Source organism: Bubalus kerabau, chromosome 19 (genome assembly GCF_029407905.1).
Source record: "Bubalus kerabau isolate K-KA32 ecotype Philippines breed swamp buffalo chromosome 19, PCC_UOA_SB_1v2, whole genome shotgun sequence".
Taxonomy (NCBI): Eukaryota; Metazoa; Chordata; class Mammalia; order Artiodactyla; family Bovidae; genus Bubalus; species Bubalus kerabau.
Window position 1 is genome coordinate 68,893,426 of NC_073642.1, and position 22,678 is coordinate 68,916,103.

General features: G+C 51.2%; 1 protein-coding gene across 8 annotated transcripts in view; it reads right to left on the reverse strand.

Annotated features, from left to right (window-relative positions):
• The window catches only part of PPP1R13B (protein phosphatase 1 regulatory subunit 13B), a 76,612-nt gene that overhangs the window by 3,686 nt on the left and 50,248 nt on the right, over window positions 1-22,678 (reverse strand). For 6 of the 8 annotated variants that reach the window (XM_055556726.1, XM_055556724.1, XM_055556729.1 and 3 more), the window contains exons 5-13: window positions 16,396-16,497; window positions 14,042-14,216; window positions 12,767-12,963; window positions 9,988-10,128; window positions 6,591-6,771; window positions 4,953-5,057; window positions 3,105-3,274; window positions 2,248-2,749; window positions 489-1,240 (exon numbers count right to left, since the gene is read on the reverse strand). In XM_055556726.1, coding sequence (XP_055412701.1) covers window positions 489-1,240; window positions 2,248-2,749; window positions 3,105-3,274; window positions 4,953-5,057; window positions 6,591-6,771; window positions 9,988-10,128; window positions 12,767-12,963; window positions 14,042-14,216; window positions 16,396-16,497 — 2,325 coding nt within the window. The remainder of the gene's footprint in view (window positions 1-488; window positions 1,241-2,247; window positions 2,750-3,104; window positions 3,275-4,952; window positions 5,058-6,590; window positions 6,772-9,987; window positions 10,129-12,766; window positions 12,964-14,041; window positions 14,217-16,395; window positions 16,498-22,678) is intronic. The other 2 variants (XM_055556731.1, XM_055556730.1) reach the window with 2 other exon arrangements.

Sequence of the window (22,678 nt, forward strand, 5' to 3'; positions counted from 1 at the left end):
ACGCAAGCAGGCTGGGAGCGGAGTGGAGGAGGCAGGAGGAGGGGTCCTAGAGCTCAAGGCAGAGCTCCACCTGCAGAGCCTCCGCCTGCAGCCCCAGCGAGCAAGAAGAGGGCACTGCAGACCAGCCTGCGCCCGGCTCTCAGGGGCAGCTCTGCCTTGGGGGCCGGCTGTCCCTGCAGGTGTCCGAGGGAGGCAGCGAGGGGAACCTCAGAGCTGAACTGCCCCTGCCCTGCCAAGGGGCTCAGGGCAAGAGGTTCCCACCTCCCTCTGCTCCTTCAGCACCGCTCTGCCCCCAGCGCTCTGTTTAGTAGGGTCTCCTCCCCTAGCTGACTGCCCTGATCCCAGCGACGCCCCCCTTCCTCAGGAACCCTTGGGCCCCCGGGGCGAGGCTGGCTCCACTGCCCAGCACCACCCGACCCAGGTGTGTCCCTGACCAGCTCTGGCTGGCTGGCCAGGAAGCCGGTGCCCTGGTCTAGGGCGACACCCACCGTAGAGGCCAAGGACAGCGGCACAGCTGGGGGCGCCTGCTCCTCCCCTGGAGAGGGGGCCTCAGCCCCAGGGCTGGGGGCCTGCTCGGTGGACGGGGCCGTGGCCACGTTGTTGTTGTCATCCTCGGCCGGCTCAGCCGTCTGGTGGGTGTTCGGGGGACAGAGCAGGCCCTCAGGTTCAGGGGAAGGGAGCCGGTTGTCGTTGGCGTCAGAGGCGGGGGCGGGCTCGGCGGGGAGCGGGGCGGTGGGCGGGGCGGGGCCAGCCTCGCCCAGGTTCCCATTGGCAGTGGCATTCCCATTGTCCACGTCAGCCAAGGAGCCCAGGAAGTCCTGCGAGGGGCTGGGCTGGTAGAAGGGGGCACCCTCCATGCCGCCAGCCAGCGTGTTGAAGCGCTGGTACAGCAGCTTCTGGATGTTGGGCCCACCAGGGCCCTCGGGCTCTGTGATGGAGCTGCGCTTCTTCAGGGGCCGCGGCGCGTTGGCCAGCTTCCTGCGCAGGGCCTCCAGGTCGGCGTCGCTCTGGTAGCGCAGCGGCGAGTGCACGATGGGCGTCAGCTTGGTGGGGCTGAGCGGCCGTGGCAGGCTCTCCACGGCCCCATCCCCGGGCGGCGCGGGGCTCTCGGGCTCCGGCTCCTTCTCGGCGCTCTCCCCCGGAGGCGGGGGTTGTGTGGCACCCGGGGCCAGCGAGCCATGCAGGAAGGGCAGCGGGGACGGGGACGTGGAGCCAGATGGCAGAACTGGCTTCCCGTACACTGGGGAGACAAGCCCAGCACTCAGCACCTGCCCACCAGAGGCCACAGGAAAGCCACGGGAACCGCGAACTCCTCCCTGGGGAGGGGGACTCTACTTGATTGGTGTGTACGGAATCAGGGCTTTTTCAGATGCAAAAAAGAAAAAGGCTGCAAAGTGGCCTACCCACAGTAAAGAGGCACTCGCTGTTTGCTAGCCAAGGAGAACCACATGACCCTGGGGCTGCGCCACATGGCGAAGACCACAGGCCGCCTCAGGAAGGAAGGGCCCCTGTGGCCCTGGTGCTCCTCGGCCCCAAGGCCAGAGCCTGTCACAGGTCAGGGCTGGCATTTCCACCTGGGCCCCCTGGGGAGCCTGGAGATTCTCAAACTAGATTCTGGAAACTGCAGCCCACACGGGAGAACTCTGAGGAGACCCCAGACAGTGCTGAGGCCCAGATCCTGCCGACCAGGACGAACCACCATCAGCCTCCACACGCAGGAGCCAAGCTCTGTTCTCACACCTGCCTCCCCAGGAGACTGGGGCGGACTTCCCTGCACCCAAACCAGGGCTCTATGTCCCTGTGGGCTCTGCGAGAGGACCCCAAGGTAGCAAAACCCTTCCCTCATATCACCCCCAGGGGCCTGGTGTGGCGACTGCTAGGGGGCCAGGGGATCAGGTCCAGGCAGACCCCCACGACGCCAGCTCCCAGCTAAGTCCTGCACAAGTCACTAAAAAGCAGGAGAAAAAAGGGCAAATTCTGAGATGTCAGCCTTCTACGGCCTGGATTTCCTGAGTAACGTGGGCAGGCCGGTGCTCAGACGGGAAGTCAGGGAGCGGGGGGTCTACCAGCAGAACCGCTCTGTGTATGTCATCTTTATCCCCCGCTCACATAGACGCCCACAGCCACATGTCACTAGGAATCAAGTCTAACCCTAAACAGCCTATGGCCCGGAACTCAGGGTACAGACTGGCATTTTCTGAAACAGGATTTCCCAGCCCCAGGAGGAGGAGTACATGCCCAGCATACCTGCTTTAACCGACTTATTCACGGTGCTGTGTGCTGCTGGCTGGTAATTCTTAGGTGGTGTGGCTTGCTGGAGGTACATGGAGTATATGGAACTTGAATTCACCGTCTGGGGTCCTTTCCTGGGGGACTGTGGCCTCGACCCTTTATCAGCCAGGAAGGGCCTAATGGCCACAGTCAGCGGGAGTTCAGGTTTGCCGTCTCCGGCTGGAAAGGAAGGCAGCCCTGCCGGCGGGTATGTGGGACTCGGGGGCACAGAAATCCTCTGCTGAATCTGCTGCGAGGAGCCCGGCTGGTGCGGGCCACCCGCAGGGGGCAGCGGGGCGGGCTTCTGCCGACTGGGAAGGCCTGCGCTGGGCCTGGGCAAGCTGCCCTCCTTCCTCCTCTCCAGGGAGTTGGTCGAGCCCGGGCCCACAGGGGCAGGACTTGGGTACGTCCCATAGCTCGGGGGCAGCGGCTTGCTGACACCAGGCAGGGGGGGGGGCACTTTGCCGATCTCCATGCCCTAAATCAAGACGTTAGAGAGGAACACAGAGTCAGCTTCTGACAAGCTCAGCATGTTTCCACCCCCTGTCACAGGAGTACAAAGTAGGACTGTCCTTCCAAGGGGCCCGTGAGCAGGTGCGGGCACGCCGCGGGGGGTCACAAAGCAGGGTGATAATCCTGACCACAGGCCTCCCACGCACGCCCAGCCCACGTGCTCAGGGCCGTGAACTCCTTCAGACTTGGATACGACATGGACACTAACAGGATTAATTTGCCTCACGACACCTCCTACCCCTTAGATGAAGACGAAGGCTGAAGAGGGGTATGGTCAGCTATGGGCTTGTTTGTGTTCTGGACAAAGACGGATGGCCTACCAGCTTCTCCGGGGCACTGAGGGCTGACAGGGACACGGGCTGGCTAGAGACGGCCCCCTGCTTGAGCGGCCCCTCAGTACTCGCGTCCTTCCAGTCCATGCTGGCCATCTGCGGCGGTCTCACCGAAGAGCTAGAATTCTGTTTTAAGGTCGGCCAGTTTCCATCATTGGCTTGAAAAGAACATAGAATTTAAGTAAAATTTTTCTTAAAATTAGTTGAACCAATGTAAGAATAACCCTCTGCCAGAAGCAAAAATCACCTCTGAGACACCACAGTCTGATGGAGCCACGCGGGCAGCTGCCAAAGGGCAGCCTCTGCCGAGGGGCCGCGCCAGCACCCACGTGGCTCTCACGTGTGCAGAGACTCATCGACCAAGCACACGGATGCGCCAACCCCGGCGAGGGGCCAGAGGGCTGGAGAAACATTCTCAGCTCCCACTGAAATACAGGTCAAACCCATTACATCCACACCAATGAGCAAAACAAGCGTTGGCACCGGGTTTTCAAACACTGTTTACAAATACAGTTACACACAGCAATAAAAAAGATTTATCTTTTGACTTTGTAATAGGTTTGACTTGTACTGCTTCCGGGATTAGAAGAAAAATTTGACTTTAGTCTGTTAGAAATTTCCATCCTCTGAAAATAATTCATGATCACAGGAGAGCGGTACAGTTCCCAGTGATTGGAGTAGCAGGCCATCAATCTGCTGCGGTGATGAGAAAGCCAGTGAACCCAGGTTCTCAGGAAAGCCACTGAAAAGGCACACTGTTTAACAGCGTTTTCCAAACTGAGAAAGGGTGCAGAAGCATCCCCCGGTGGGAGAGGCCGGCTCTCAGGGAGTGAGGGCCAGGCCTCTCTGCAGTGGCAGGGGCTGGACTGGAGGGGAAAAGGGACGCCCGGGGCACTGTCCAGACCCTCCTGCCACCTGCCAGCACAGCGGGGGTGGCTGAGGGGTGGCTGGGCAACCACCCTCCCGGACAGCTGCTCTGCTGCAGCTTGTACCGCGCCTGGTGAGGGGGGGGGCACGGACTCGCGCGGCCTGGAGAGGGCCTGAGGGCACCGGGCAGCGGCACCTCCGAGGCAGAGTCTGCCTGTGGCTGCAGCACTGGCGCCCACTGCCTCCCTGCCCAGCCCGGCCCGGCTACCAGCCCTGGCGAGCTCCCCCAGGCCTCAGGCCAAGCCACCCCTCTGCTCGCTGCAGGCCAGGCTGCTCCCCGTACAGGTGTGCACGCTCTCGCGCCCCTTGGCGCTCCCAGGCTGGGCCATGTGGGCCACAGACATGCAGTCTCACCAAGGATGCGCTGAGGGCAAACCCTGGGCTACGGGGCAACAAGCAGAGCTGACTCGGGAGGGGCGGCTGGCCCTGCTAAGGTCACAGGAAACGCGGCTGCCAGCCACTCCCGAGGCGCCAGGCCCACAGGAGAGTCTGGAAATCAGGCACAAAGGCACTGGCGAGGGACTAGGACTTCTCTTTCTTCAGCATGAGGCAGGAGGTGCAGAAGAAAGACCCATTTATTCTTGTTAGCAATGGTCAACCATCTGAAAGTGTGATGGGAGATTCCTGCATGAAGTGAAAACTAAAAGCCTCATAATGAACTCAGAAAATCACCTTCATTCTGTAAAAGCAAAACCAGAACAGCCCTCTGGCCGACACCTGCCAGGCCCCTCCTAAGGGGGTCTGGGTTCCGGCCCAGCCTGGACGCCACTCCTGCCTGGGAGGTGGGGACCAGCCCCGTGCGGCAGCCTCTGGTCGGGTCTGAGCGGGGAGCAGCCTTTGTCAGTTTGGAAGCACTGCGGATTTGGCAGCGTTACCAGAGCTCCCCAGTGGGCCTGCCGGCCAACATACGCTTTGCAAACGGGCTCGTGGGGCACTGCGACGGGCCGCAGCCAGGCCTGGCATCGAGGTCCGACACTGTCCATGAGCGGGTCGCTCTGGGTTGACCACGGCCATCTGTGCAACACGGAACCAGAAGGACAGCCGAGGGCACATTAGAGTCTTCCGGGAGCCTTCTCACTGAGGCTCTCCACCCGGGCTGTGGGCTGGCACGGGGCCCCGTGCCCACTCACCCTGCAGCACAGAGGGGGCAGGGCTGCGGCCGAACCCTGGGGACACGGCCTCCCGGCCCCGTGGGGGGCTCCTCCTGGTGGCTCCGGCCAGGCAGACCAGCACACGCCCATGAAGAGGAGGGAACTGCGAGCCACCGGCAGCTCGGGCGGGCTGGCAACGTTTAAGCTGAGCAGGACCTGGCTGTGCTAATTACCTGCCATCGGACCCAATGACCATCTACTCCCACCATCGGGTGGGTCAAATGATAAAAACAGCTTATTGATGAAAGCTGCACGTCAAGATTCATGCAGGTTACGTGTGCCATGTGGCTTCTGAGACACGGCCACGAAGGGACCTGTGCCAGGGCATGTGGCCCAGGAGGGCTGGGGACGCCTCATCCTGCTGGGGTCAGGGCAAGCCCCGGGTCCTCCCGCGGCCGCTCAGACCAGGCGCCAGGCAAGCGGCCAGCGGCGCACAGACGGGCCGACCGCCGCTCGTGAAGCCTGCCGGCCGTCCCGCCGCCGCGAGTGCTGAGCGCCAGCTGCGCCTGCGCTGACTCCCCGTGACGGGTGGCCCCGCCGTGGCGCCTTCCCGCCCAGCACCAGCACCGCACGTGTCAGGGTCACACATGGCCTCTTGATGTGCTGTCTTCCTCTGAGAAAGGAGTGTGGACTCCCCGTGGAGACCAGGGCTGTGCTCGGCTGGAAAGCCGGGGCGCTGCAGGGACCCCATGTCCTCAGGGAGGTTATGCACCGCACGGAGCCGGAGGCCTGAGTCCGGTCACACCGCCAACTCAGGGTGGTGAGGGCCAAAGGGATGCTTTGTGGACTTTCTGATGGATGGAGCCTGTGCTGGGGGGGAGGCAGGGCAGCTACAGCAGTGATCCGCAGCCCCGGCGGCACCAGGGGCCGGTGTGTGGGAGACACTGCTTCCACGGACCCGAGGCGAGGGGTGGCTTCGGGGTGATTCACGTGCCTTATGCTGACTGTGCACTTCTTTCTAATCTCATGCCACCGCCGATCTGACAGGAAGTCCCGGCCCATGGCCCTGAGGCTGGGGACCCCTGAGCCACAGGGCTCTGCCCCTGGGGAGGCAGCTGGGTCAGGACAAGCAGCCCAGCTGCAGGGAGGCGCCCCTGCTGGCCACCAAGTGCCCTCAAGGGAAAGAAAACCTGTGGTGGTAGAGACCCAGGTCTTAACGAAGCTGTTTTCAGAAACCAGAGTAAGGATGGTGAGTCCAAAAAAGGGCCCACTCTGGTCTCAGGACTGTCGTTGCCGTGGTGGCGCGCAGCTCCCTGAAAGCTGCCCGAGATGGCGATGTGCCTCGGGGGACACTTCACCAGGGCTGCAGTGCGAGGTGGGCCCCTCTGAGGCCTCTGCCCCCCGGTTCTCCTCCCTGCCTCCCTGCTCTCCCCAGAAGAGGGCCAGGGCCACTCACTGGATTTGGACCTTCCGTGGGCAGCACTCGAGGCGACGGTGAGGGACTGGGGCTTCGCCGGGTCTCCGGGGGCAGGGCAGCTGCCGGTGCTGGGCACCTGGATGTACGGCCCCACCGCCGCCACCCTGCCAGGCGCGCTCAGGGGCGACTGAGGCGACGATGTGCCGTTCACGCGGCTCAGCTGCAACATGGAGGAGAGAAACAGTCAGGAGAACTGTCAGCCTAATATGACGGACGGCTCAGACCCGAGCCACGTGTCAACAGCTGCACGTAGGAAGCTCCACCAGCCTGGGAGCCCAGTGCCTAGAAAGGGTGAGACCTCCGGAAAGGGCCCTGGCCCAGTCCTGTGTGGGTGATGCCTTGATAACACCGACCTGGGTGTAAGCGGTAAAAACCAGGAGCTGAGCGGAGACAGAGCAGCCCCCGGGGACCCCTCGCCTGGGCAGGCAGAGAGGCCCCGTCAGAGCCTGAGCTCTGGGCCTGGCCCCTCCCACCCAGTCACTGTGCTGCCATGGCAAGTGATTGAGCGCTTCTGAGCCTCTGCGGCCCTGTCTGAAAAGCTGGGGGAAGGGCTGTCCCAAGGACTGAAGGAGACACGCAGGACACAGCGAGAGGGTCTGGACGGACAAGACTCTGAGCAGCTCCCTGAAGGCAGCTCTGCCCATCTCAGCAAGGACACTGGTCCCGTGACACTGCCCCGCCACAAGAGCGTGCAGACCAGAGATCTGATGGGGAGACACGGACCCTCAGAGTTCCCCAGACAGGCTGGAAGTGAGACATGCATGCCTCTCCCACAACTGTTTGCAAAAGTCTGCATGCGTGAGCATGTGTCACTGGAGAAACGGTCCATGATTTAAAAAAAAAAGTAGTATTTATTTTCGTTGCTGCGTGTGGGTCTTTACTTGTGGCATGAGGGATCTAGTTCCCTGACCAGGGATCGGACCCGGGCCCCCTGCACTGGGAGTGTGGAGTCCTAACCACTGGACCACCAGGGAAGTCCCAGGGTCCGTGATTTTGACAGCTGCTCAAAGGTGCCAAAAACCTTTGGGTTGGAGACACATCTCTGCAGGAGCACCAGCCTCTTCAGGGAGATGCCCTGACGTATCAGGTTCAATAAGCAGTAATGTCTGTATAGCCCTTTGGAATGGTTAATTTTACCCATCAACGTGGCGCGGCTGTGATGGTGTTTTTAATAACATTTAAATCAACAGACTGTGACTAAAGCAGATTGCCCTCCATAATGTGCTTGGGACACCCCATCAGTTGAAGGCCCTAGAGGAAAAGACTGAGGTCCTTGGAGGCAGAGGGAGTTTTGTCGCAGACAGCCTCAGACCTAGGCTGCAACACCAGCAACTCCCTGGGTTCTTCAGGCCGTAGGCCGGCTGCGCAGAGCTGGGGTGTACCAGCCTCCACGCCTGCCTCAACAGCTCCTGACAGTGAGGTGACTGACTGATCGAGCTCCACACAAGCTGCACAGAGGACTGCTCCACCATCACTAAGACTGAAACGTAAGCAAGTGTGGGGCAAGGGCACGCCTCCTCTCCATAGTCTCTGGGAGAAAAGGCAACCATTACCTGAAACCAGGGCGTTACACAGAGAACCACTGACCTCTAGGCACCCTGGTTAAAAGAAAACAGTGCAGACATGTAGCCCAGAGCCTCTTCAGCTGAGACCACTGCACACGAGGCCCCCGGCACCCGTCCTCCTCTGGGCCGCCCCCCCTCCACCCCACCCGGGGAGCCCCTGGCGCCCAGCCCTCGCCTCCTGAGCTGCCCCGAGGATGCTGGTCCACCGCCAGAGCAGCTCACAGTGAGGACGAGGGACTCCTGGGGCACCATCCCAGCTGCCGGGCCACCCACTCCCCTTCCACTGCTGAGGGGCGCGGCCGGTCAGCTCTGCACTGAGGCCCTGCTCCCCCGGAGCCCACAGCACCGCTGGGGGAACACGGAGCCAGCCAGATGCCACACACAGCGGGGCCCATGCTCCCATACGCTCCCTGTGATACAGACACTCATGAAGTGCTGGGAGCAACAGCAAGACTCGGGGAGCTCTACTGACAACAGGGCTGGAAAACGTGAACGCGGGCCCTGGGATACAGAGGACCACCAGAAGCTACACAAGGAATAATGTGCTGGCCGGAAATACACCCAGGTTACAGTTAAACAGAAAAAGACTAGCCACAGAACAGTATAAATGATGTAAGTGAGAGTGAAAGTGGCTCAGTCGTGTCCAACTCTCTGCGATTCCATGGACTATACCGTGCATGGAATTCTCCAGGCTGGAATACTGGAGTAGGTAGCCTTTGCCTTCTCCAGGGGGTCTTCCTGACCCAGGGATCGAACCCAGGTTTCCCACATTGCAGGAGGATTCTTTACCAGCTGAGCCACAAGGGAAGCCCAAGAACACTGGAGTGGGTAGCCTATCCCTTCTCCATGGGATCTTCCGAACCCAGGAATTGAACCAGGGTATCCTGCATTGCAGGCGGATTCTTTACCAACTGAGCTATGATGTAATTCCTACAATTCCATTTTCAATTAAAAATTGAATACTTTTCTGTCTATATTAAGCAAAAGACTGGCACCATTAACAAGTATCATCCCTGGAGAATGAGGAGGACAACAGGATGTCCAAGTCTCTTTAAACATTTCTGTTCTGTTTAGGGGGCTTCCCAGGCAGCACTATGGTAAAGAACCTGCCTGCCAACGCAAGAGACGTAAGAGACACAGGTTCCATCCCTGGGTTGGGAAGATTCCCTGGAGGAGGGCACGGCAACCCACTTTGGTATTCTTGCCTGGAGAATCCCATGGACAGATGAGCCTGGTGGGCTATAGCCCATAGGGCTGTAAAGAGTCAGACACGACTGAAGTGACTTAGCACATACTGTTTTAACTTTCTTCCAGTGAGTATTCATTACCTTTGAAAGTCAAAATACTAAATAAAGATTTTTTAAAAGCACTAACCCCTTATACAGCACTTTGCTCAAGAGTTTACAAAGCCCTTCCACATGGGTTACCTCCAAGAACCCTTACAGCAGCCCTCAGCTCACAGTAAGTGCACCAGGCACACAAGGCCAAGGACTCTATGCGCACAGCCTGAGCCGTGACTCCAGGGCCCAAAGCTCCGCAGTGGAGGGAGACGGAGCCACCTGGGGAGGGTGCATGGTGAGCAACAGCAGTCTGGGGTGCAGACGGGTTGGTTGATCCCACACTCCAGGAACAATTGTCTTTGGGAACAAGAACTTACTTCTACTGACATTTTTTATGGTTTACGGCCAGTTCGTGCTCTATCAGCTATGGCAGTGGGGGGCAGCAGGGCGGCCTTACAGCAAAGATGTACACTCTGAGGACGAACCATTTGCAGTGTTTTATCTCACAGAAATATTTTCTTTTGCACATGCCTGAGTTTTCTTCCCGTACAGACGCTCGCGCAGCTCGCTGATCCGCTTGTCCATCATGGCCACCTCCACGTTGCGTTTATTCAAGAGCTCCTTCTGCTGCTGCAGCTTTGAATTCTGTTCCTGGTTGAGCTGGTTACGAATCTGCAGAACAGAAAATACAATGTTTATGATCTGTATTCATTAAAAGGTCAAATTCTCATTGTTAGGGGGGTTAAAAAAAGGAAGAAGAAAAAAAGCAACATTTGGTTCTTATGTGCATTTACATACAGGCATTATCCCAGGTGCGAAATAGTTTACAGGTACAGCAGGGATGAAGCCGGAATTCTTATGGAACAAAAAGAGAGCAGATATCCGCAAATGTGTCTTCAGAGTGTACAGAGGACTAGTGGGAAACAAGCCTGTGGCCCTAGGGAGCTGGGGTGGGAGGCCACTTCAGTGACCCCATCCTGGACACGCCAAGGGACCTAGGGAGAGGCGTCTGGTTCTGCCCCACACAGGAGACCCATGGACAGTCCGAACACCAAACTGAATGTTCTTATATCATTTTTAAAAATTGCTGCACACAAACTCTTAATTGTGGCATGTGGGATCGAGTTTCCTGACCAGGGATTGAACCCAGGCCCTCTGCACTGGGAGCTTGGAGTCTCAGCCACTGGACCACCAAGGAAGTCCCTTTTATGATATTTTAATGGGTTAATCAGAACTTTAAAAATATGAAATAGAGAACAGAAAACATCACAGTGCACTGCGCACCAGAGGCTAATGAGCACTGTCGTGTCCAACTCTTTCAGATGCACACAGGTACCAGTACATATAAGAGGAACTCAAAAGCCTCTTGATGAAAGTGAAAGTGGAGAGTGAAAAAGTTGGCTTAAAGCTCAACATTCAGAAAACGAAGATTATGGCATCTGGTCCCATCACTTCATGGGAAATAGATGGGGAAACAGTGGAAACAGTGTCAGACTTTATTTTTCCGGGCTCCAAAATCACTACAGATGGTGACTGCAGCCATGAAATTAAAAGACGCTTACTCCTTGGAAGGAAAGTTATGTCCAACCTAGATAGCATATTCAAAAGCAGAGACATTACTTTGCCAACAAAGGTCCGTCTACTCAAGGCTATGGTTTTTCCTGCGGTCATGTATGGATGTGCGAGTTGGACTGTGAAGAAGGCTGAGCGCCGAAGAACTGATGCTTTTGAACTGTGGTGTTAGAGAAGGCTCTTGAGAGTCCCATGGACTGCAAGGAGATCCAACCAGTCCATTCTGAAGGAGATCAGCCCTGGGATTTCTTTGGAAGGAATGATGCTAAAGCTGAAACTCCAGTACTTTGGCCACCTCATGTGAAAAGTTGACTCATTGGAAAAGACTCTGATGCTGGGAGGGATTGGGGGCAGGAGGAGAAGGGGACGACAGAGGATGAGATGGCTGGATGGCATCACTGACTCGATGGACGTGAGTCTGAGTGAACTCCGGGAGTTGGTGATGGACAGGGAGGCCTGGTGTGCTGCGATTCATGGGGTCGCAGAGTTGGACACGACTGAGTGACTGATCTGATCTGATCTGACCAGCACATACACACTGGTACCAGACAGGAGGTAACATGTACTTTTTAAGTTTGACTGCAGTCAAAAAGTTGGAAATGCATATAAATAAATATAATACATTCATCACATTTCACCAAAAGAATTCTTAAAAACTGCACTTTTTAACAATTGCTTAAAAGCATAAAAAGTAATAAATTCTTATAACACTTTATTTCATGCCATTTTAATATTGTAATGTTTATATTACAGAACTTAATGGCAGCCATCAGCCAGTTTATTCCCTGTGATTAAACATCCCCATTTCGTCAAGTGATAGAATCCTTTATCTAGCAAGTGCTAATAGAAGCACAAATCTTGCTTCTGGCGTGACAAGCCACCTGCTGCACGCCTCCTGAGGGCGGCTGACGACCGTGTCCTCCCTAGATCCACCCTGGTCCCCAGTGTGACTGCACCAGTCAGGAGGCTGGGCCTTCATGGTGGGGTTGTAAGAGGAGGGAGAGAAAGCAGAGTGGGTGAGGACACAGCAAGAAGGCAGCAGGAAGGGACCCTCCCCGTGAGCTGAGTCTACAGCACTCTGATCTGGGACTTCCAGCCTCCAGAACTGTAAGACAGACCTGTCTGCAGTTTTAAGGCAGCCCAAGCTGACAAACACAAGGATTTAACAACAGGCATCAATCTTGTCAAAACACAGCTTACACAAAGGCCTTAGGTATCATCTGAAGCTTAGTTCTTTACCAGTTCATTATATTGCCAATTAAATTCATATCAAATTTCTGTACTAAAAGCATGCTCAGTGAGAGAAGTCACTCACAGAGAACTACAACTGCATGACTCCATTCATACGGAATTTCCAGAACAGGCAAATCCATAGAGACGGAAAGCAGAGTCACGGCTGCTTAGGGCTAGAGGGGTAGGGAGTTGTGGGGTGATGGTGAAGAGGCGTGGGGTTTCTTTTGCAAGTGGTGAAGATAGTCTAAAATCGACTATGGTGGTGGATACAGACTCTGTGTAGATACTGAAACCACTCACTTGTAAACTGTAAATAGGTGTATCATAAACTATGAACTATAGCTCAAAGCTGTTCAAAACATTCTTTTGCGCTGAATACATTTGGTGCCTACTATTAAAGTAGAATTTATTCATTTTCAATTTCTGAGGTTTACAGCCTGCATCGGAAGGACGCCCAAAAGAAGGACATTTTAACAGAATCATTCCTCAAACTCAGGGGAGTCACCTGGAGCTCCTGGTACAGTCTTTTCAGCTCCACTGCTGCCGGTCCTGTCAGCTTGCCACTGTAAGGCTGGAACCCGTTCAGTTTTCCCTTCTTTAAATCTTCTAATTGTTGACTGAGTTGATCAACTCTTAAAATTGCAGTCTGTACTTCCTGCTTCTTTTCCTGGAACATGGCACTGAATCTTTCTATTTCAGCAGCTGTAATTTCCCATCAGTAAATAAAAAAACATAATTAGTGGACTTGTTTTTTCATGGTATTTTGCTTTTTTTGGGGTGACACTTCTTCATTTCTATACCTTTAACTTAACTCTGGCATTATCCTTGGGGAGAAAACCATAAGGTGCATAATCCAAAACGTATTTCAACAAACACGTGACCACTCAGAAGACAGTCATTTGCACTAATTATTTAATGTTTTAATTTTGAAGAAATTACTTATTTCATTGGCTGTGCTGGGTCTTAACTGGATCCAGTTCCCTGACTACGGCTTGAACCCAGGCTGCCTGCATTGGGAGGCAGGTCTCAGCCACTGGACCACCAGGGAAGTGCCTGAATGTTTTTAAATTAGGGCAACTGTCCCAAAGCTACCTTGGTCAAGCCACTTAGGAAGCTCAATGCACCAAAGATACCACTCTGTGAGGGCAGGACCACCCAAATCTATCTTGCTTATTACTGTAACATAAAGCAGGTACTGGGCTTCCCTGGTAGCTCAGATAGTAAAGAATTTGCCTATAATGAAGGAGACTGAGGTTGAGTTCCTGGGTTGGGAAGATCCCCTGGAGAAGGGAATTGCTACCCCCTCCAGTATTCTCGCCTGGAGAATCCCATGGAGTCGCAAAGAGTCCGACACGACTGAGCGACTAACACTACTACCACCGAAGCGGGCACTAACTGAACAGTAAAGTGACGATCCACACACACACACACTGAGCATCTGCATGCTTCAGCTCAACACACAGATAGAACTGAGGCTGCTCGGTTAAAACAGAACCTCCCTCATGAGCTGAGTCTTAAGAGGACCCGAGTCTTAATCCAATGGGTGGCTACAAGCGAGGTAACAGGAGGGTCTCCCTAATACCCTGCTAAGGCTGCAGAAGGTCTTCTAAGACCTCCTAGTCTCACCACGCATCCTGGCAGCTGCAGATGGCAGAGCAAAGCTCCAGCGCTTCCCTACAGCGAGCTCTGGCATCAGCTTATGACTGAGGTGCCTGGAAGCCAGCCTGTCTCACTTGGTCTACGCCTAGGGAGCGTGGGCGCCCTGGGCCGCGGCACGTACACAGATTGCCATTCATGATTTTGCTGTAGTCTACTTGTCCTCTCATGGCACGGATCTTCTTCAGCTTATTTTCCTGGGCTTCAACTCGTTCTTTCAATTTCTGAAGCTTTTCATTTTCAGAAATAGACTGCTGCTGACGGCGCTCCTGTTGCTTTAGAAAATGTAAACGCTGTTCCTATCGAGAGAGGAGAATAGCTAGCTTTGAAAATTGAAATGCACAGTCACTTCTGAACACTAAAAACAGTTTAAGCGGAACCCACAGGATCTCCTGTCTTCATGAATATTAGAGAAATGCTGGACACCCCCTCACTGCCATCCTGTGTGTGAAGCCCAGCAGCCCAAGCTTCCTGCTGTTGGTACCAGGTTTCCCGCGCCTACAAAGCAGCTTCCATGGGTCCCTTGCTTAACCTCCTAAAGGAAATGAGCACTGACCAGCAGATTTTATACTGAAAAGAGAGAAGGTGATTAGTAAGGAGATGAACCTCTAATGTGCTAAGTGGCAGGGACACTGGAGGAAGTGCTTGTTTTCTTTAGGACTAGTTTCTTCAAAAGGAATCAAACATTTTATCATCAAACAAGAACAGGACAGCCCTACAGTAAAAGCACATGTAACACTCTTCAGTAGTTTTTTTACCCCACTCATGTGAAGGCACACCTACAGGGTAACAGCACCACTGTGGTCCTACCCGTGTGCGTGAATATACCTAGGGAGAGGTCTACATGTGACTGCAGGCATGACATGCAATAAGGAAGGGGATATGAGCTTAAACATGGAATAACCCGCATCAACTTGAGTTACACTGCTGAAAATACCAAAGATTCCTTTCAATAGCAGTACCTCTGAATCAATATTTGGAGAGAAAAAGAAAAGCAGAATTAGAAAAGCTTATGATGACATAATACCATGTCCATTTCATCTTAGAAACATTATTAATGGAATGAATATATCTTCCAATTTACATAGCTTTTAATTGTTCTTTATCCTTGTATTATTAAAAAATCCAATAAACTTTGCAAGACTACTTTTAAAAACAAGTCCAACTTAAACTGTTATTAACATGAATATGGACAGAGTCACATGGTCATTCAATAAATGAAAATAAGTTGAACTGGACATTTGGTTACTAAGCTCTCTCTACAGAGAAAGCAGTAAGAACCTGGGCAGTGATGTCTGCGTGTTCTCTGTGTAGTAGTGTCAGGACAGTTAAGATCATTACGTCAGGAATCATGCTCAGCAGGCATGGGAGATAGTTCTGATGTTTCAGTCCAAGACTAAACCATTATTCAGAACAGTTGTGAAACCAAGCCATGAATGTGGGGCCATCCCGGGTACAAAAGCCCTACTGTGTCCCCATTTCTGGTTTATAGGAAGAGGGCTTCAGACTCCTACACCTTCCCTGAGTCCAAAAGGCAGACTCACACAGTCACTAACCAGGGCAGCGAGGGGATGCAGAGACAAAGCAGGAGCTGTCGGGAAACAGGGTCCTGGCCCCTCCGCCTGCCTCCCTGCTCCCCCGGGGACACACTGCACAACCTATCCTGAGCTCCCCTGCAGAAATTCAGGCCTCACCGGGTGGAGGCTGGTAACTCCAGGCTGAGCACAAGACTCCTGGACACCAGCCTGTTATCTCACCACCAACCTATCAGAACACAATTACACACTGCAGTCTTCACCCCAAATTTTGCCTATTAAAAAAAATACATTCCTGAGAACCATCAATGAGTTTGGATTTTTTGAGCATGAGCCAACTGTTCTCCTTGCCCGGCCCTGCAATAAAGCTTTCTCTTTTCCAAACTCCAACATTTCCATTTTGGTTTCTTTGGCTTCATTATGGGTGGGCAAGTTTCAAATCCTGTGACAGAGTTTCAGTGACAAATTGAGTCCTCAGTGTATACAGTGAGTGCCTAACATGCCCCAAACACAGTTCTTGTAGGGCAGGGTACGGGGAAGCCGCTGTCTTCAGGGCCCATGACCAGTGTCTTATCGCGGATCACTGGCTTCCTCTAGAACACTAATGCCAACCACGCCAGCTGAGAATACACCCAGAGGAGAAAGAAGGGGATGATGGACAGCATCTTTTCTTTCCAAATTTTATCTACAGTTGGGTTAAGTTCAACTGCTTCCTGTCCTGGGGGTCTGAGTGTGCAAGTCAAGGGTCAGATGCTCTTGCCCGATACTTCCCCAATGTCAAGAAGCCACAGCATGCCCTTCTTATCACAGAAGCGATCATGAAGAGGGACACTGTTTACCACTGTGGGAGCACAGTTCTACTCACACGGATCAGCCATGGAATCTAAACTAACGCTGAAGAACACTCTTGCTGACCGTTCCCCACTGCCGCTTAGTAACGTACCTTGGCGACCAGCATCTGCTGCTGGTTTTCAATCTGCTGTTGCTGCCGAGCTGCCATATCTTGGAGTTCTGAGAGGGTAAGTTCAACACGTGGATTCCCAACCTATAGAGAACAAAACACGCTTAGACTGGAATGGATGCTTGTCTGCGTCATCATTCTTCTCTAATGTCAGAATGCATACACATCAAGATTTTTAAATAGGTTCCCTAGAAGTTAGAGGAACATAAGTTAGTTTATTTTCTCCTAAGAAACTGCTCATTGTTGACTGCTTCTATTAAATTTATTTGAGTAAATGGGGATGTCAAATGTTTAAGAGTACACAAACTAAAAAATAAACGTGCAGCTGACACCTAAGGGCAAATGGCATTTCACTGCCACCTGGTCTCGAGAAGCTGAAATGCATCAAAGATTCTGAAATATAAATATCTCATTAAAAACACCATCGGTATGACCTATACCAAAGACTGACCCACGATGGACAGAGCATTATCCACATCCGCAGGAGTGGCAACTGATGGAATCTGAAAGCATGTCCCCATCCTGTTAATGACAGGATGCATTTTTTTGTGCTCATCATGAACCTTCAGTTCAGTTGAGTTCAGTCGCTCAGTCATGTCCGACTCTTTGCGACCCCATGAATCGCAGCACACCAGGCCTCCCTGTCCATCATCAACTCCCGGAGTTCACTCAAACTCATGTCCATCGAGTCGGTGATGCCATCCAGCCATCTCATCCTCTTTCATCCCCTTCTCCTCCTGCCCCCAATCCCTCCCAGTATCAGAGTCTTTTCCAATGAGTCAACTCTTCGCATGAGGTGGCCAAAGTACTGGAGTTTCAGCTTTAGCATCATTCCTTCCAAAGAAATCCCAGGGCTGATCTCCTTCAGAATGGACTGGTTGGATCTCCTTGCAGTCCAAGGGACTCTCAAGAGTCTTCTCCAACACCACACTTCAAAAGCATCAATTCTTCGGCACTCAGCTTTCTTCACAGTCCAACTCTCACATCCATACATGAGCACAGGAAAAACCACAGCCTTGACTAGATGGACCTTTGTTGGCAAAGTAATGTCTCTGCTTTTGAATATGCTATCTAACTTGGTCATAACTTTCCCTCCAAGGAGTAAGCGTCTTTTAATTTCATGGCTGCAATCACCATCTGCAGTGATTTTGGAGCCCAGAAAAATAAAGTCTGACCCTTTCCACTGTTTCCCCATCTATTTGCCATGAAGTAATGGGACCAGATGCCATGATCTTCGTTTTCTGAATGTTGAGCTTTAAGCCAACTTTTTCACTCTCCTCTTTCACTTTCATCGAGGCTTTTTTTAGTTCCTCTTCGCTTTCTGCCATAAGGGTGGTGTCATCTGCATATCTGAGGTTATTGATATTCTCCCAGCAATCTTGATTCCAGCTTGTGTTTCTTCCAGTCCAGCGTTTCTCATGATGTACTCTGCATAGAAGTTAAATAAGCAGGGTGATAATATACAGCCTTGACACACTCCTGTCCCTATTTGGAACCAGTCTGTTGTTCCATGTCCAGTTCTAACTGTTGCTTCCTGACCTGCATACAGATTTCTCAAAAGGCAGGTCAGGTGGTCTGGTATTCCCATCTCTTTCAGAATTTTCCACAGTTTATTGTGATCCACACAGTCAAAGGCTTTGGCATAGTCAATAAAAGCAGAAATAGATGCTTTTCTGGAACTCTCCTGCTTTTTCGATGATCCAGCGGATGTTGGCAATTTGATCTCTGGTTCCTCTGCCTTTTCTAAAACCAGCTTGAACATCTGGAAGTTCACGGTTCACGTATTGCTGAAGCCTGGAGAATTTTGAGCATTACTTTACTAGCGTGTGAGATGAGTGCAACTGTGTGGTAGTTTGAGCATTCTTTGGCATTGCCTTTCTTTCAGAATGGAATGAAAACTGATCTTTTCCAGTCTTGTGGCCACTGCTGAGTTTTCCAAATGTGCTGGCATATTGAGTGCAGCACTTTCACAGCATCATCTTCCAGGATTTGAAATAGCTCAACTGGAATTCTATCACTTCCACTAGCTTTGCTCATAGTGATGCTTTCTAAGGCCCACTTGACTACACATTCCAGGATGTCTGGCTCTAGGTGAGTGATCACACACCACTGCGATTATCTTGGTCAAGAAGTACAGTTCTTCTGTCATGAACCTTGCTCTAAAGTAATTACTTTCCACTTATGAACTCATTTAAGCCTTAAAATGACACTCTCAGGCAGAGATCATTACAGCTCCATTCAAAAAGCAGAGAGAAGTTCAAATAATATGCCCCAGGTCAGTTGCATGGACAGAGAAGGATGCAGAGGTTTGTTCCTGACCATCTCCTACAGCACCCCCTTCTGGACTGGACGTGTGACATGCACTGCATCACACAATCTTCACAACAGACCTGTGCAGGCAAATAAGCCCACACTGCAGAGGAATCCCGGGGGAAAGGCAGAGGGATATGGCTAAGGACACAGAGCTGGCAGAGGGCCAGAGCTCCAATTCCAGCCACGCCTGTCTTCCTCCGGCCTTCTCCAGCCCGTGGGTCATGCCACGCAGGTGCACAGCCCCTCCTTGGAGCTCCACGGTCCATCTCTGGGCTTCTCTGTACTCTGGGCCTCTTGTAACTTTTCACAAGGGTACCAAGCCCTGTTCCTCCGACTTCTGTCCTCCCCAAATCATATGGTAGTAAGCCCATTCTGGACTGTTAGAAAGTGGAATCAGGATTTAATTAACTGGAGCCCCCATTCTGTTTATCTAAAGTCCTGATAAAGCAATGTGGAGCAAGTTCCTTTTCTAAACCAGGTGCTGTAAACCGTCAAGTTAAAGAAACTTCATTTGAGATTTGTTCATTCTACAAAAATGCCCCACCTGTCACAATGCACTCAAATTTCTGCTTTAATATTAAGAAAGTGTTCTAATTTCCATCTACTGAGATTTTTGCAATCACCACCACAAGGAATTTTTAAGTTACTTATTTATTTTTGGCTGCACTCGGTCTTTGCCCCTGCGCATGCTTTCTCTGGTTCCGGCGAGCAGGGGCCACCATTAATCACAACGCGTGGGTTCTCGCTGCAGTGCCTTCTCTTGGTGCAGAGCACAGGCTCTCGGCGCGTGGGCTTTCGTAGTTGCGGCTTGCGAGTTTAGTTTGTCCCATGGCATGTGGAAGCTTCCCGAACCAGGGACTGAACCCATGTCCCCTGCACTGGCAGGTGGACTCTTAATCAGGGAAGTTCAACAAAAGGTATTTTTGAAACTTTCAGAAACATATTTTCAACTAGAGAAAAATGAAGTTCCTGTAACAAATCTTTCAATTTACATTAATTTCATAATTTTACAACTTGAAAAACCCCCAAAACGTAGCTCTTTGGTCTCCCCTCCCCACCAAGGGCTTAAAATAACAATGAAAAGAAGACGGAGGAGAAACTGAACGGTTGCGTATTCTGGTATTTACACTTGTGAACAAGACAGAGCTCTTTGTATGTGTTATGTTATGTGTATCTCTAATTATAAAACTAAGATATATTCTATTGACATAAGTAATTCAGATATTATATCTTAGGTATATACTAATATATATTGTACTTTAATAGAAATTTTCCCTGGTGGCTCAGATGGTAAAGCGTCTGCCTACAATGTGGGAGACCTAGGTTCAATCCCTGGGTCAGAAAGATCCTCTGGAGAAGGAAATGGCAACCTACTCCAGTTCTCTTGCCTGGAATATCCCATGGACAGAGGAGCGTGGTAGGCTACAGTCCATGAGGTCGCAACGAGTTGGACACAACTGAGCCACTTCACTTTCAAAACATCTATATGTCACATGGGCTAGCCCAACACAAAGCTCTTAATCTGAAGTTGAATAGAAATTTTATTGATATAGATATTACAAACATAAAACTGTATAAATCTGTGTTCAGCTCAGTGAATTATTTCAAAGTGAACACACCTGTGTAACTTAATTTTATTTTAAATGGGTTATAAAAAAAGCCACCATAAACTTGTAAGTCAACAGATAGGCAACATTTTATACTTTAGTACATATTCCCTAATTTGTTCAATGTGAAAATTTAGCAGCAAGCATCTTTTCAGGGTTTTTTTTTTTAAAGAAAACAAAAACCTCTGATGCAAATTCGATCCTTTTACGACAGGCCTAACAGCATGTATTCTCTCCATGTAAACTAAACCCCAGAGGAATAATTTTAAATTCTCCATATGAACTCAATTTATTCAGACAAACCTATGACCTAATTCCTCACTTATTTCTTTTCATTGTATCTAATAAGAAGAAATCAAATCCTGCTCCCTTGGGCACTTGGAGGTCCCTCATTATGGTAGTTATCTGATGAGATCAACTCCAGGTTACAGAGCGGACAAGTCACTTCCACGACCAGTAAAATGAGTGGGAAAGTTCTCTCGGGACAGCTCGGCAGGCCCATGGAAAGGACTCAGCTCCCCAGCCTTGACAGGGTGGAGGGGTCAGGAGAACTGAAGTTATTTTTTTGTTTGAGCACTATACATGTTTGAAATCATGGTAAGTCATTTACCCTTGATATGCCAGATATAATCCCAGACACTGTAAGTAATAAAAAAGTAAAATGCAGTTGGTCCCTGTTTCCAATGAGCGAGCCTCTCTTCTGCTGAATGAGGTAAGAATCCATCAAGTTCAATCATGAGGAATGGAACCTGAGCTCAGTTCTCTATTCTGATATTCTCACTGTGAAATAAAACGAGCATTCTCCCAGCGCAGTGGTGAGGACTTGCGCGTCATCGTGCACTCCTGTGAAAGGTGCACTGTGCGGCCGGCACCATCTTGGAAAGCCTGCGAGCAGCTCAGAAAAGCAGGACCACAGCTGGCTGCCCTGGTCCACCCGAGACCTGCAGGTCTGAGAACACAAAGCGCCTCTTAAAGCCTCCCACCCCAAAGTGCTACGAGTCCAAATGAGAAGCCGAGCCCTCCTTACATTACTGCTCCTGACTTTACAGAAATTCCGCGTAAAAACATTATCTCATGGGCTTGAAAACAGATCCTCCAGCCCAGTCAAGCTCTGGATGACTGTGATCCTGGCCAACACCTTGATTACAGTGTCGCAAGAGACCCTGAATCCAAGTCACCCAGCCAAGCCCTGACTTCCTGACCCCTAGAAACTACGTAGATACTATAATGTGCTGTTTAAATATATATATATATAAAATTTCATAACACTGTTAATAAAAATTCCATGATTTTCTAATTTTTATGTTCCTAAATTTAAGATCAGCAACTTTTAAAAATTGATAAGCATATATTCTAACCCATTTCTTTTTGTTTTTTTGTTTGTTTGTTTTCTTTCTAACCCATTTCTGACACAAAACTTCAAAAACATACATAATGGCAGTAAGTTAACAAAATGAAATGACAGGCTAGTACACAGTGAAATTTTTCACATTTACTTTAACTGAGGCCTAATTTACAGACCATAAGCACACCATCTGAAGTATGCTGCTGCATTAGGTGACCACTGCACATCACAGTTTAACCACCACCCCAGTCAACACAATGCCACCATCATCCCAGAAAGCTCCCCTCTGAGCTTCCCAGTCAATTCTATCCCACCCGTGGGGATGCGGGTGGTTGCGCCACGATCACCAAGCCCTGTGTGCTCGAGAAGTTCACTAGACAGGGTCACTTCCTTGAGTTTGGCTTCTTTCCTTCACCACAACGTTTTAGAAATTCATCCATGCCGTTCCTTTCTGCTGTCAAGCAGTACTCACTTGTATAAGCAGTTTTATTTTCCCACTCATTGCTGATGAGCATTCAGGTCGTTTCCACTCCTTAGCTATGAGGAATAAAGCCATCTTGAACATTCATGCACCAGTATTTATGTGGACAAATGTTCTGGCTTCTCTTGGGTAACTGATGTCAAGAAGTGAAGCTGGGGACTGAGCGCTGTGTGGTTAAGTGCTCGTTTCACTCACACAAACTGATAAACTGCTCTCCAGCGTGACGCATCATCCTACACTCTCCCAGTGACACACAAGAGTTCCAGCTTCACCTCATCCTCACTGACATCATCCTACACTCTCCCAGCGACATACAAGAGTTCCAGCTTCACCTCATCCTCGCTGACATTTGGCGTTGTCAGGGTTTATATTTTAACTATCCTCTTTTTAAAATAAAATGTTAACCTCTTGGTGAAGAAAGAATCTCATATAATGGTATTTTATCTTGATAAGAATGAAAAAGGTAAGCATAAAAATGTTATTAAGCTATCAACCCCAAATGCACTATAATCAGATTTT